The following is a 13,988-nucleotide window of genomic DNA, read 5'->3' as shown; positions in this document are numbered from 1 at the left end:
TGATAGGCCTATACTTTGATTTAAATTCATGATTTTATTTTATTTTCATACTTGATCGTACAGACACTGTCTAGTCTCGTTAAAGCCCCGGTTCTGCTCTTTCATGCAATATAGGTCTCATCTCGCTATGACTAATAATCGCGGAGCAATGTACAGAGAAAAATGGGTGTGTTTTTTGACGCACTTTGCGTCCGTCGGGCTCATAGGGTCCGTTAAATTGTCTTGGTAAAAAATAGGATTTGTAAATTGTCGGAATGGGGGTACTAAAATGTGTCGGATTGGCAGCATGTCTAAATAGCAGCATGTCGAAATAGAGGCATGTCTAAATGGAAGCATGTCGTAGTGGTGGCATGTCTGAGTGGCAGCATGTAACCGCTGCGCCCATAGTCGAGATGAGATGACATGTGTTTTCTTTGTATTTGTACCGTGTTGGTCGTTTTAATGACAATGGAATGCTTTAACACACTAGATTGCATTGCTGCTTCAATCCGGTCACCAATTCATACATTTAACGGTCTTGCTGTGCGTGCAATACAATGTAATGATTTGTTTTCCAGCTGGTTTGCTGAAGAGGCTAGCACACAACAATAACAATGACTAGCTAGCCTGCTAATGCCCATCTAGCTCATTAGAAATGCGACAGCACTTGTTGAAATTGCCCAAAAATGTTTTTATTATTCATTCCCATTGACCATACCCAAAAAGGGAGAATGAGGGACATCTGCTTGTGTTCTAGACAAATGTCCAGCACTAAGACAGTTGCTGCCCTGGTGGCATCCATGTTCTTTCCCAAAAGACTACAAACTCCAGCGTTCACGCTAGCCACCAATTCTCACATGTCGGGCGGGTAAACGTATGAGACTGCCAACACTAAATGGAATGCACCATTACCCCGCGTACACACTGTCTCCGTCCGTCAACGGATCACGGAGGTTGGATCTGCCGTACCTATGTGTATTTGCATACACGTGATCCAATTGGCTGACGGATCCGTTGCTGCCTGAAAAGTTGAACATTTCTCAACTTTCTTGACGGAGGCAACGGAGCTGAAGCGACGGACGGACCCACAATGCATTTCGAGTCCGCCCCATGCAAAGTGAATGAGATCCGTTGACGGACGGAGACAGTGGCTATGTCCAGAAGTCAAGCGTGCACGCTGGATAGTACCCTCTTCCCAGTAGCGTTGTAGTTAGCTCGCTCCTCAGTATGCGTTCCTACCTACATTTGGACAGCACTAACTAGTTGGCGTCACCTGACTCGGGGAGAGGGGTGTGTTGATGATTTGCATGACGTGTGGAGCTTGACCTGCGCTGCGCAATGGATTATGGGATATCTGAGGCCAAAAAAGATGCATCGATGCACGCTTGGAAATCACGCCAAACGAAGTACCCACTAGTGAGAGCGCTTGACTTTCGGACAGTCTATTCTGACGTAACTTCCGGAAAATGCACACTGCCCAGCGTGCACGCTTGACTTCTGGACACAGCCAATGTGAATGCGGGGTTAGCCATTGTCTGCAGCACTCATTCCCAGATTGACACGAAATCACCATGAAATTTAGAAGATCGTTGAAGACCAGTAACCACTCGGTGAGCTGCACATTTTTAAAAACGAACATTTAGGAGTGTTTTAAGGACAGAATAGTCCATGCACAAAGCGAGCAATGTTAAAGCCATACAGAGCTCCATTCTAAAGCTGAGAAATTCCACAAACAGGCTCAATCGTCGAGATTTCGGTGTGAAACACTCGTTTTCATGCTGGGCAATACAGAAAACGAGCTTAAAGTGTAAAAGACCGAAATATTCCTTTAAGTCATTAAGGGGGTAAAGGCCAGTGACCCAATACTTTTGGCAATATATGTCTCATGGCGCTTTACAGAGAGCTCATGAGTAACAGGGGCAAGGAAAAACTCCCTAGAATATTGGAGATACATATAGGAAGAAACCTAAGACAGATCCACGACTCAAGGGCCCAACCCATATGCCTAGGGTCAGTTATAGTAGAGTCAAGTTGCGGTTGTCAATATGCGGGTAGGATTCACACTGGAGGAGCATCAGGACAAGCTTGTTATTCCATCTTGCTAGATGGGAATTTTGGTATGTTGTCCGTCTGTAATAATAAACCGGTCCATCCCCTGTTTCCCTGTGACACAATTATGGACATTAAATCAGCAGTGAGCAGTTGAGGTTGAAAACTGACATTCTACCAAAAAAGTCACCACCCTTGACTAATGTTATTGCTGTCATGTCATTGTAAGGTACTCCCTGTTCTGTTATGTGTAATTGTCTTGTGTATCTACAGTTTTTGCCAATTGCTTATAAGCAACTGTAAATACACAAGACAACTACAAATAGAATGCATACTTTTTGCAGAATTTGGCTCATTATGTCAAAACATTTGCATGTATATGGGACACTGAAGACACAACATGATACATGATACAAATATTAAATAGGCACTGAACATTGACAGTGGAATCAGGTAGTTAGACAGAGTTTGGTCTCCCCCTGTCACCATGAAAGGACTATCTGGAATATTCTGTAGACCTGCTGTTCCTTTTCTGAGAACAATTTAACTGACTGATAAAGTTTTCCTTAGGCTATTGAATGCTTTAAATGTGGATGCTATTTCACCATTAACTAGGTAGCCTAAGCGTGGTTACACACAGTTATCATCTTAATGCAGTGTTTTGTAGCCTATAAAACGCATTTCACGTTCATCACTCAGTTGTGGTACAGGCCTATGCCTTGAGTGATCGCTGCCCCTTTAAATGCGTGGGACTTTAAATTATGTTTTAACTCCATGCTGATTCAGTTTTCCTACCGTTTAAACGACACACGCGCACGTGTGTGGTTGGTAAGGAATTGTTTTCAATAGTTTTCTTGCAATTCCCACACAACATTAGATAGCCTACTAAGCCAAGGTTCCATTAAAAATGTGTCTATGATTAGAACTTCGTCGCTGATCGTAGGTGGAGTAATTATTATAGTAGGCTATACAGATGGCAGCGCCAGCATCAGCTGGACAGAAGCTTACACACTAATCAAATCTGCTGTTGCAATTACATTATCATCTGAATGAATTAGATCTACATGCGGAGGTGAGATAAGTAGCCTAGTGCAAAGTTGAACTTAGAGAGTTGCCATCTAACGGACTGAACGTAGCCTATATTTTCTTAGCTCCTATTAGAACGATAGGCTATACATACCGTTCCTTTGCTACATGATCAAATATTATCAGATGAGTGACAGAAGCACCGGATATGACCAACAGGCCCACGCGAGAAACGCTGGTCCTCTGGTATGATAATCAGACCATGCAACCTGATGCGCCCCTGAAGTGAGATGCAGGAAACAGAGATATTGCAAAATAATAACGTGACTGAATGACACAAAATAATGTTACAACATTCCTGTCTTTTTTGGTCTTCGAAAATGAAGAGACATTTTAGCATGGTTTTTATTTTGTAAACGACATTTAGTCTCATTTTTATTCGTCAACGATATTGCCAATACATTTCATTATAGTCATCGTCACATGGCCAGCATTTACGTTGCGTCTCGTCTCGTTTTCGTCACGTGAAAAAAGTTTGTTGACGACGATATTTAGTCATAATTTTCGTTAACGAGAGCAACACTACAACCACTCCTCTTCAGGTGCTTTTCGGCAGTGATGTCAACAAACCGGAAACTGGTTTGCTGACTTCAAGTAAGCTGGTGCACAGAGCCCATAGCATAAAGCTGTGTCTGAAAAGGAGAAAGAGATGTAAGAATCCTGTATCCTTTTTCCAACTAAAATTCAATGCAAACTATACAACATGAACCCATGTTTGTTAATGCATGGTGGCACTTTCCACATGTTGACGTATTCACTTTCACCCTATTCTACATTTCCCAGAGGACAGACACAGACCCTAGCATGCAGGTACATTGAGACAGCTTTCCTCTTCCTTTTCCTCAAGTATTGGGGAGCATTTCAGTTTGGGTTTCCCAGAATAATACACACGGCCATGGGTGGTATTCCTGTGACACAAACAGTAGATCACAGATTACTGTGCTGTTAGCTGTTACATATATTAAAGTCAAGTCAATATCTAGTCGCCAAAAATACCTTAACCTGCATAGTGTACCTTTAACTATGACAATTAACTTACTCAAATTCTGGGATATTAGCCACACACAGTCGTTCTCTTTGTCGTTTCAAACCCGCTCCACAGGGAGGCTTGCACAAACCCCACTCGGTCCACTCTGTATAGTGAGCAGGTTCTGGACAAACACACAATGAAAGTCTCTTTGGAAAATGCATATACTGACTTTGTGACAGACAAAACCCCTAGAGGTTCAACTTGATGAGGAATACAGCTGATCTGTTCTGTGACTTACTTTCACAAGCACGTTTCGCAGAGTGTGTAATGTCGTAGCAAGCCCTGTGTTCAACAATGCTACCAATGCATGATTTCCCACCAAAGTCCTTGAACAAACAGCTCCTCCGTCGAGTCTGTGAGCCAGCCTTTTTGGTGCAGCTGATGGGTCTGTTGTACGTGTCTTTTCTGCACATGTCCCACTCTCCCCACTCTGTCCATTCTCCATCCACTAAATGACAAACATATTAAAATGCATAATAAAACATAATGCATACATTTACACACACACACACACACACACACACACAAATCAACTGTTTAAGTAACACAATGTAGGAATTCACCTTTTCATCAATTTTCAACTGGGTATCAGACGTGTATAAGTCTGGCCAGGAAAAGCCCTGCATTTTGATTATAATATTAAAATGGGATAGTGTACAAAATTAAGGCTACTGATTACAAATGACAGTTGGGACCGCTAGCAGCTACATGAATTGAGTTCAATGGTGTCTCTAGTTATTGTGTCAGACAGTCAGCATCAAAAGCAGTTGCTATGTCCAGCACCCTACCCCCTTGGACATGGTACATGTGGATTTGTTTACAACCAGGCAAAGATAATCTCAGAGGAGCCATGTTGACTGACAAGGCAATATTACACAACTTCATACAAATAGTATGCTATTGCTTAATGGCCATTAAGCAATCTGATTCTCCGGGTTGTGGAAGAGCTAGGTGCAAGTCATGATCTCCAAAGATGGGCAGACCAGGCGGAAGGTGCCATTCTCCCCATTACAAACTAGTTCACTATCATAATGACTTGGAGTTGTTATATTAATGGTTCAGAAGCTTTTTGCTTTTTTCCATTGGTTGAACATTGGTCAAGTTATCACTATCAGCCGAATGGCTTCGTGCAGGCGCTAATGGTACGAGTGGATTACTATTTTGTTTTATTTTTTAATATTTTCTGGTTGACTGGGGGAGCCGACCAGCGGACATTTTCTATTTTTGTCGTCTGTTTGTCCATCCAACGGGATTCTACTGCTGCTGCCTCTGGACAGGAAGTACTGTGGGTGAGCTGGATGGGGGTGTGGCATATAGCGTAACCTGATTGGTGTGCAGTGTGTGTGCTGGTGTGACGCTATCGGCTCTATATGAGTGTGTGGGACTTTGTGTGCTTAATTGGTGTAGCTTTGAACTATTTATCCATTTGATGGTTTGTCTTGTCAAATGACTTGCTGTGACTTATTTACCATGGCCCATGCCTATCCCACCTCCCTATGTTGTATTCCTCGTCAGAGTGTTTTAAGATCTGTAGCAGAGAATATTCTGAGTTCATGACTTGACTGTGTATTAATAATAAAAGTATTGTCTTTCTAATTCCTGTGTTTTGTGAGTCTGGGGGAGTTTATTGGCCTGTAGTCCTTTAGAGGGCCACAATATGTACATGTGTGAATGGTGCAAAGGACCCTACTCCGAACCATCCCTTTAAGATGAAGAAAACTTGAGGAACTACAAACTACACTTTCTTTCCTTAAATCAATTGAATATCCTAATTGATAAGAATCTCCAGGTAAACCTATCAGACAAACAAAATGCCTTGTTGTCAAACCAGTTATACTTTGTTTTTTGGAGTTTTATAGAATGTTTTTACCTGGACAGTGTGTTTGTATGAAGCAGGTTTCATGTACATTGTGGTCCCCCAAGCAAAGGTTTCCACCATATTTTGGTGCTGGGTTATTACAATTACGCGTCTTGGTTTGTAGGCCAACTCCACAGGTCACCGAACATGCTGAGAGGGAGCTCCATGTTCCCCAAGCACCATGAACTAGGAAATGGAATTGAATTGTTGTTACAAGCTCTGAATTAGGTCACAAAGGTGTATAATTGTGACAGATACATGTGATGCATGCAGGTGCAGGACAAGTAACATCTGTTTTGTACTTCAACAGGAGATGCACTCACTAGGACACATTGGTAGTGAAAGACAATGCTGCGTATCAGTGTCAGGGCCTTGGCAGGGGCGCCCAGCTGGCACAGATGATGGTGAAGGGTTGGTGCATGTCCTTCTGCGTTCCCTTGGAGGTGGGGTGGCACCATCCTCTTGACATGTCCCCAAACAGGGACCCCAAGCTCCCCAGTCTGACCAGCTACCATGTGCTTAGGAAAGGCAAAGAATCGGTTCATATGTGGCAAACTTTCTGAATTGTTATCTCTGTTACACAAGAGGTGTTTTCAAGAAGTCAATTCAAACTCATTTGTGCAATGACTGCATAATCAGTCTTCAGCTACAAATGACTAAAGGGTGGCAGAGAGAGGAAAGTTAAAACCTGTTGTAGCAGAAAAGGTATTATTACCAAATTCCTTAAAATACTCTTATGTTTGAGATTCCCCTATTCTACAGACCTCAACAGAGTCTTTCAATTTCTCCTCTCTGGTATTTATACATATACATCCAAAGTTCTTAATTATATTATGCAATTTTAGAAATCTTTATATATCATCACAGCGTACTTGGGCAGACGACTCCTGTTTCACATGGTTGAGTGTCTTGTCCTGGGCCGTCACAGCCTCCTCCACATTTGGGCAGCGGGTTGGTGCACGATCTCTCTCTCCTGGACACGCCATTCCCACAGGTCACAGAGCAAGGCTGCCATGCCTGCCATTCCCCCCATCCACCCTGCTCTGAAAAAAGTAAACAATGGATTGCATCAACAACAGCTCTTTGCCTTTTTTGTTTAAGATTTTCAGTATGGAAAGCAAATAAAATGTTTCAGTACAGCCACAGGAGTAGTGTCATTGGATGTTAGTTTTTACCAGGGCAGCAGTCTTGATTTTCACAAACTGCTGTTTGCAGAGTCCCAAGCTTAAGCTTATCCTGGCACTGTCCAATCCCATCGCATCTTCGTCGTCTTTGCTTAACGCCTTTCAGACAAGACACTGAGCAAGGACCCCAGGGTGACCAGGCTGACCAGGAGGCTTGGCTGGAGATGTTAAAATGCATAGCTGTGAGCATCAGGCAGTATGACACTAAGTCAATAAGCCATTGGTGTCATTTCCTTGACTTACCGACAGGACACACATTCCCCATTTTCTGCTTTGTAGCCGTAGTGACTGTTGAAACAGCATTGTTCTTGTGTGACACTCCCTATGTGGCTGACACAATCCCCCGAGTCTGTGTCAAACTTAAAGTAACATGACACGAGCTGTGAATCTAAACACACAAAAAAGTCTCACAAAATAGTCACTGCCTTTTCATTCAAAAAAAATCTGGCACAGTTATAGTGCCATTGAAGACCATGCTATAATTGTGCATAACTGTCAGTAACATAATCTCTCTCTCTCTCTCTCTCTCTCTCTCTCTCTCTCTCTCTCTCTCCCTCTCCCAAACAGCTGCATAATTATTACATAATTGATACGTTTATATGTAATAGTATCAGGTTTTGATGCTCATGAAAGTCACAATGAAAGCAATCATTTTAGGAAGAAAATAAGCTGTCAAATTAGCATCAATTTACATTTAATAGAGTTAAGATTAAAAAAAAAAACAATCCTTACTCTCTGAGGTTTTACTCTGGTGTTAAAGATCAAAGTCTGTCACTCACCTGTGGATTGAGGAAGCAAGAAGAGAATACATTGTAGACTAAAAACTAGCAACATTGTGTAAACCATGGTCATACGCAGAAGTTCTGGACCCAAATATTTTGTCCTTCGTCCTTTCCTTTCCAGTTGGTTTTCAGCTGTTCAGTTCAACTCTTTCTGTTTTGTGCCCAAAGGGCATTTTACCCTTTACAGGAAGACCACGGGTTGTGTCATCTGTTTGTTTAAGTTAGGCAACGCTTTTCAGTAAGGGAGCTGGGGGAGGATTGGCTTCTCGGTTTTTGTGTTAATCATTTGAAGGGTTCAGTTGCAAAAGCCTCTAAATCCATCTCACCACTTTTCTTTTAAATGAGCATTTTGTATTAGGCTCCTATAGGGTTTTGCCTACAAATCAATATATTACAAGGGCATGTCCTCGGAGCAACTTGGGGTTAATTGCCTTACTGAAAGGCACATGAGTCCCAGGAGACACTTAAGACATTGAGACAGTGGGGTAAGCTCTCCATGCGTTTAGGTGTACTGTACAGGGTATCGAAGAACCCTGTGTCTAAAAAGAATACCTTCCAGTATGTGGTACCTGAAGCGCTGAGGCTCATGGTTTTAAAAGGGGTTCATGATGAGGCAGGGCATCAGGGCCAGCAGCGTACTCTGTGGCTGGCCAGACAGAGGTTTTACTGGGACACACTTGAAAGGGACGTCAGGGATAATGTTCACAGGTGCAAAAGGTGTGTGGTTAGCAAGGCTCCGGAACCTGAGGCTAGGGCCCCTCTGGTTTCCATTGCTACCTCAGCTCCTTTAGAATTAGTCTGCATTGATCTTTGGTCTGCAGAAGATTCTCACAACAAGTCCATTGATGTTCTAGTGGTCACCGACCACTTCACTAAGCTGGCGTGTGCATATCCCTGCCCTAATCAGTCTGCTAAGTCTGTAGCTCGGGTTTTGTGGAATAATTTCTTTTGTGTGTATGGTTTTCCTGCGTGCATTCACTCTGATCAGGGGGCTAATTTTGAGAGCTCATTAATCGCGGAGCTGCTCCTGTTGGCTGGGGTGGAGAAATCTCACACCACTCCGTATCACCCCATGGGGAATGGTCAGGCAGAGAGGATGAACCGCACCCTGGGAAGTATGATTAGAGCCCTACCACCCGGGTCAAAGGTCAAGTGGCCTCAGCTACTCAAAAGTCTCACCTTTGCCTACAATTGCACTGTCCACGAGACCACAGGATTCCCCCTTTCTTCTTAATGTATGGCCGCACCCCTAGGTTACCTGTTGACTTAATGTTTGAAAGTGTGCTGCTGGACGGGGTTACAGTGGACATTGACACTTATGTTTCGTCCTTGGGGAGGGACCTACGGGAGGCCATGGCCGTAGCTCAGTCTAACGCTGAGAAGCAGCAACGCAGGCAGTCTGAGCTATATAATAGGAGAACTAAAGGGCAACCGGTCACTGTGGGTGACAGGGTACTGCTGGCCAACAAAGGAGAACGGGGAAAGAAGAAACTGGCAGATAGGTGGGAGGGGACAATTTACACTGTTTTGTCTGTGAATACCACCACACACACCTTTAGAATTAGGAGTCCAATAGGCAGTGTGAAAACTGTACACAGGAACCTTATCATGCCAGTGAATTTCTTGCCGCTCCCTGAAGCTGATGAGGATGATGACCATCTGTCATTTTCTGGTGGCAGTCTTAGTGAGGCTGGCAACTCACAGTCCAGTGGAGATGAAACCACTGTTGACAGGACAGTTAGGTGGGTTGCTGGTCTGTCAGGTGGCTCTGACACACACCGTAGTGACGTAGGAGATTTTGGGTCAGTGACGGTAGAGGGAGGAGATGAAATAGTTCCAGACTCGGCTGGAGTAGGATCAGTGGGTACCTCTGTATCTTCAGCCTGTGAGAGCCCTCTGTGCACTGTGTCGGACAACTGTGTTGATTCTCTATCGGTTGACCCCCACCCAACTGTTGATTCTTCTGTCCACACTGGTGTAACTGAGTCACGTGTCTCACAACTAGAATGAGAATGGACAGAGCATGCTAATTCAGTCTACTCGGGAGGCGCGCGTGGCAGACCTATAGGCTGCCGTCAGACAAAATAGGCTACAGGTGCAGGCAGTGTGAGGTGGGTTTTTGTATCATGCTTTGCAATGAGAGGTACCACACCATGACACACTACAAGAACTGTCACCTGGATGAATAGGGATTCATTATCTCCACAGCAAAAAAAAATGCTTTTTGATTTGCATTCCCGTCATCATCATTCCCATCATCTTGCCATTTATTCGTAATTATTCACATTGTTGATTTACTATTTCCCTGACCATTAGTATGGTACAATGTGTGTTATTTTAGTGTGTACATGTCCTTGTGATGTGTAGCCTATGTCAGCTACCCCCCCCCCCCCCCAAAAAAAAAAAAAAAAAAAAACCACACACACAAAGTGGCAGATCTAAAGGCCACAGTCGGATAAAATACAGGTGTAGGCAGTGTGGGGTGGGCCTTTATGTTGTGCCCTGCAATGAGAGGTACCACACCATGAAATACCACAAGAAGTGTCAACTAGATGAATAGGAATTCATTATCTCAACAGCAGAAGGCCTGCTACATAAATTTGCAGCATCGTCATCATTCATCATGTTGCTATTATTGCCTAATGATTTACACTGTTGATTTACTATTTCCCTGACCATTTAGTATGGTACAATGTGTTTTTTTGTGTGTGTGTGTGCATGTCCTTGTGATGTGTATTATCTGTCAGGAAAAAAACAAAAAAATCCAACCAAAAAACAAAAAAATGCAAGAAAATTCTAAAATCCGGATGGCCGCCACCATATGACGTCATTATGACGTCATAATATGCAAATTAGCTGGATAATTGTAATCCCCACATAAACTTTGGGCCATCCTTAGTATTTCTCTAATTTACAGAAAGTGTCTATCTCTTATCACTTTTAAGTTAAAGCCTTTTGAAACTGAGATGTCAAAATCGAACGTTTTTGGAAAAAAACTCTGGTGCCTAAAGGGTTAAAATTCTGGAGGTGGCATGGTGGCCTGACATTAGAAGAGAGGTGTGGAGCCATGTTCGTGCTTGCCAGAAGTGCCAACAGTACAAGGCTTCAAATATCAAACCTGCTGGTCTGCTCCAGTCAACAGAGGTCAAGGCACCGGGTGAGATGATTGGGGTGGACTTCATGGGACCTTTCCCATTCAGCAAAGGCCGTAATTCCATTCTCATGGTCGTCGTCGACTACTTCAGCAAGTGGGTGGAGCTTTTCGCTTTGAAGGATGCCAAGACCCCAATGGTGTGTCAGATCCTGAAGAATGACATCTTCACCCGTTGGGGAGTGCCAGCCTTTCTGGTTTCTGACCGCGGTCCACAATTCACAAGCCAGCTGTTGGCCAGCCTCTGTGGATCCTGGGGCGTGACTCAGAAGCTCACTACGGCGTACCACCATCAGACCAATCTGACTGAGCGGGTCAACAGAACTTTGAGGCCCATGATGGCATCCTATGTTGAAGACCACCATCAAGATTGGGACCGATGGCTGCCTGAGTTCCGCATGGCCATCAACACAGCAGTCCACGAAACCACTGGCGCGGCCCCTGCTGTGTTAGCTCTTGGTCGTAACATTAAAGGTCCCCTAGAGCGTCTCATAAACAAATCTCCTGTTCCTGGTACACTGCATATCATACACTACATGCACACACACAACTCATGAAAGAGGTTGAAAGACATGTCAGTGTGGCCAAGGCTAGACAAGCCAGGTACTATAATGCACGGCGCAAAGATGTACACTTTGCAGTCGGTGACCTGGTCTGGATTAGGTCACACCCGTTGTCTAAAGCCTCTGCACAGTTCTCTGCCCAGCTTGCACCCAGATGGTCAGGGCCTGTTAAGGTAGAGAAAAACTTGGGTCCCATAAATTACTGTGTTCGTTGGTTGACTGATAAAGTGAAGGTGGATAATGTAAATGTGGTAAACATGAAGCCCTACTATGGTCGCGATAAGCCGCTGGGGGTGTGTGTGTGTGGGGGGGGGGGGGGGGGGGGGGGGGGTGTAAAGGTTGCCACAAATCACCTTTTTTACATGGTTGCATAAATGTGTTAAAATGAAAATGTATGTCCTTTGCCTTGACTTTTCATATGACATTGCCATGTATGTCAATTTTGTGTCAGCTGACAGTGGGACGCGCGTTTTGGGCACGAATGAATGGGTTTGCCCTTAGTTTAAATGGAGGCGCGGTGAGTGCGCGAGAGAGACTTTTTGTTACCTGAATGGAGCCAGCTGGTAAGAAAGTTACGCGGTTAGAAGATTCCTGTGTGCTGCATTGCCGTGACCCTTTACCTTGTGGATTACTCTTGTCATTGGATTACAGCAAGATCTGGATACTTTTCCCTTCTAACATTCGCGCATGTTGAGATTGCGTTTCATATCCGTGTTGGAGCGACTACTCAACGAACTGTAAGATAAGCATCGTTTTCATTCTTTGGAAATCTCATTTACGTTTTGGAACAGTCGGAATCTAATGCTTATTGTTTGGACTTATGGACATTGAACTTTGGGGGGTGTGGGTTTATGTTTCACAAAGCTTTGTGTCTTCAATTAAGTGTCAGGCCTGCAGCTCAGCGCGTTAGTTGCGCGCTAGGTGGCCACAAAGTCATTGGTTGTTTGTGACACAATACAGCGCATATTCACGTAATTATGTCATATAGTTGTTGTCAAAGTTTTTTTTTTTTAATTCTTTTTTCCCGTCATTTTTCGTCAACGATTCCCGGGACACCGTAACACCGGAGCGCATGAAACTTGGTGGGCATGTAGCCCCTGTGGAAAATTTTCATTTCGTCCCCGCTTGGGATTTGAAAAACTGTTCCAAACACACATCACAATCTCTGCTAGTTTTTGTCCTAGAAACATATAAGTGACACCATTAGAAACCTAGTTATATACCTATATTTGAACTAGTTTCCAAATATATAAGTTTTAAAAGAGAATGGTTGCTCTGGGTGCTGGATGCTACGGTCATACACACACACACACGCACACACAAACATGCAGGAACACACACACACACACACACACACACACACACAAACACAGACAAGCACAGGCACATACACACACACACACATATAAATACACACACACAGACACATACCTACACACACAGGCACCAGCACACACATGTACATGCACAAACACGCCCACACGCATGCACACACACACACAGATGCACAGTACACAGACACACACACACACACACACAGATGCACAGTGCGCACACACACACTCACACACACAGATGCACAGTGCACCCACACACACACACATCTTTGAGTACGTTTTGTGAGACCACCGGAGCTGAGAAGTGAGTGTGTGTGTAACGTACTATAGCCTGTGTGTGTGTGTGTGTGTGTGTGTGTGTATGGGTGCGTTTCTGTGTGCCCGTATGTGTGTATATGTGTGTATGTGCATGTTCTGTGTGTATTTTGTGTGTGTTCTCTTTCTTTCTCTCTCTCTCTCTGTGTCTGTGTGTGTTCTGTGTTATCTGTGTGTATTCTGTGTGTGTTCTCTCTTTCTCTCTCTCTTTCTGTGGGTGTATCTGTGTGTGTGCCTGTGTGTGTGTGTGTGTGTGTATGTGTGCGTGTGTTTGAGTGTGTGCCTGCATTTGTGTGTGTGTGCACTCGCGCGCATGCGTGTGTGTGTGTGTGTGAGTGTGTGCCTGCGTGTGTGTGTGTGTGATCTGATATTGGAGTGACAGTGACGGCAGAGAACACAGTGAACATATACACATAGAAACACATAAAACACACACACAAGCAGACACACACTCATAGACAGAGAAGCATACACAAAAGCAAGCGCACACATGCACACACTCATTTACATACATAAAAGTTGCAATAGGGGATGGAGTAGGCGATGGAAACAAAAGCGTGATTGATATTTGCGGAGAGAATGTGCAAGACTGAGCGGCGGTCATATTGTGTATCGCTTTGCGGTATACATCTAGTTGATTTGTGTTTTTCATGT

At 44.0% G+C, this 13,988-nt stretch overlaps 1 protein-coding gene across 1 annotated transcript; it reads right to left on the bottom strand.

The window, feature by feature from the left end:
* Positions 1-3,456: 3,456 nt before the first annotated feature.
* Positions 3,457-8,141, bottom strand: LOC134087047 (properdin-like). Its single transcript, XM_062540245.1, has 10 exons — positions 7,966-8,141; positions 7,430-7,574; positions 7,178-7,344; positions 6,875-7,045; positions 6,326-6,520; positions 6,015-6,188; positions 4,383-4,592; positions 4,154-4,265; positions 3,913-4,022; positions 3,457-3,746 (listed from the first exon to the last, which is right to left on the bottom strand). The coding sequence occupies exons 1-9, from the start codon at positions 8,036-8,038 to the stop codon at positions 3,914-3,916; spliced, it is 1,356 nt and encodes a 451-aa protein (XP_062396229.1). The 5' UTR covers positions 8,039-8,141; the 3' UTR covers positions 3,457-3,746; position 3,913.
* Positions 8,142-13,988: the final 5,847 nt, after the last annotated feature.

The sequence above is a fragment of the Sardina pilchardus genome, chromosome 7 (assembly GCF_963854185.1).
Source record: "Sardina pilchardus chromosome 7, fSarPil1.1, whole genome shotgun sequence".
In the NCBI taxonomy this organism is placed as follows: domain Eukaryota; kingdom Metazoa; phylum Chordata; class Actinopteri; order Clupeiformes; family Clupeidae; genus Sardina; species Sardina pilchardus.
The sequence above is the reverse complement of the archived record's forward strand: the minus strand, read 5'-3'. Positions and strand labels throughout refer to the sequence as shown.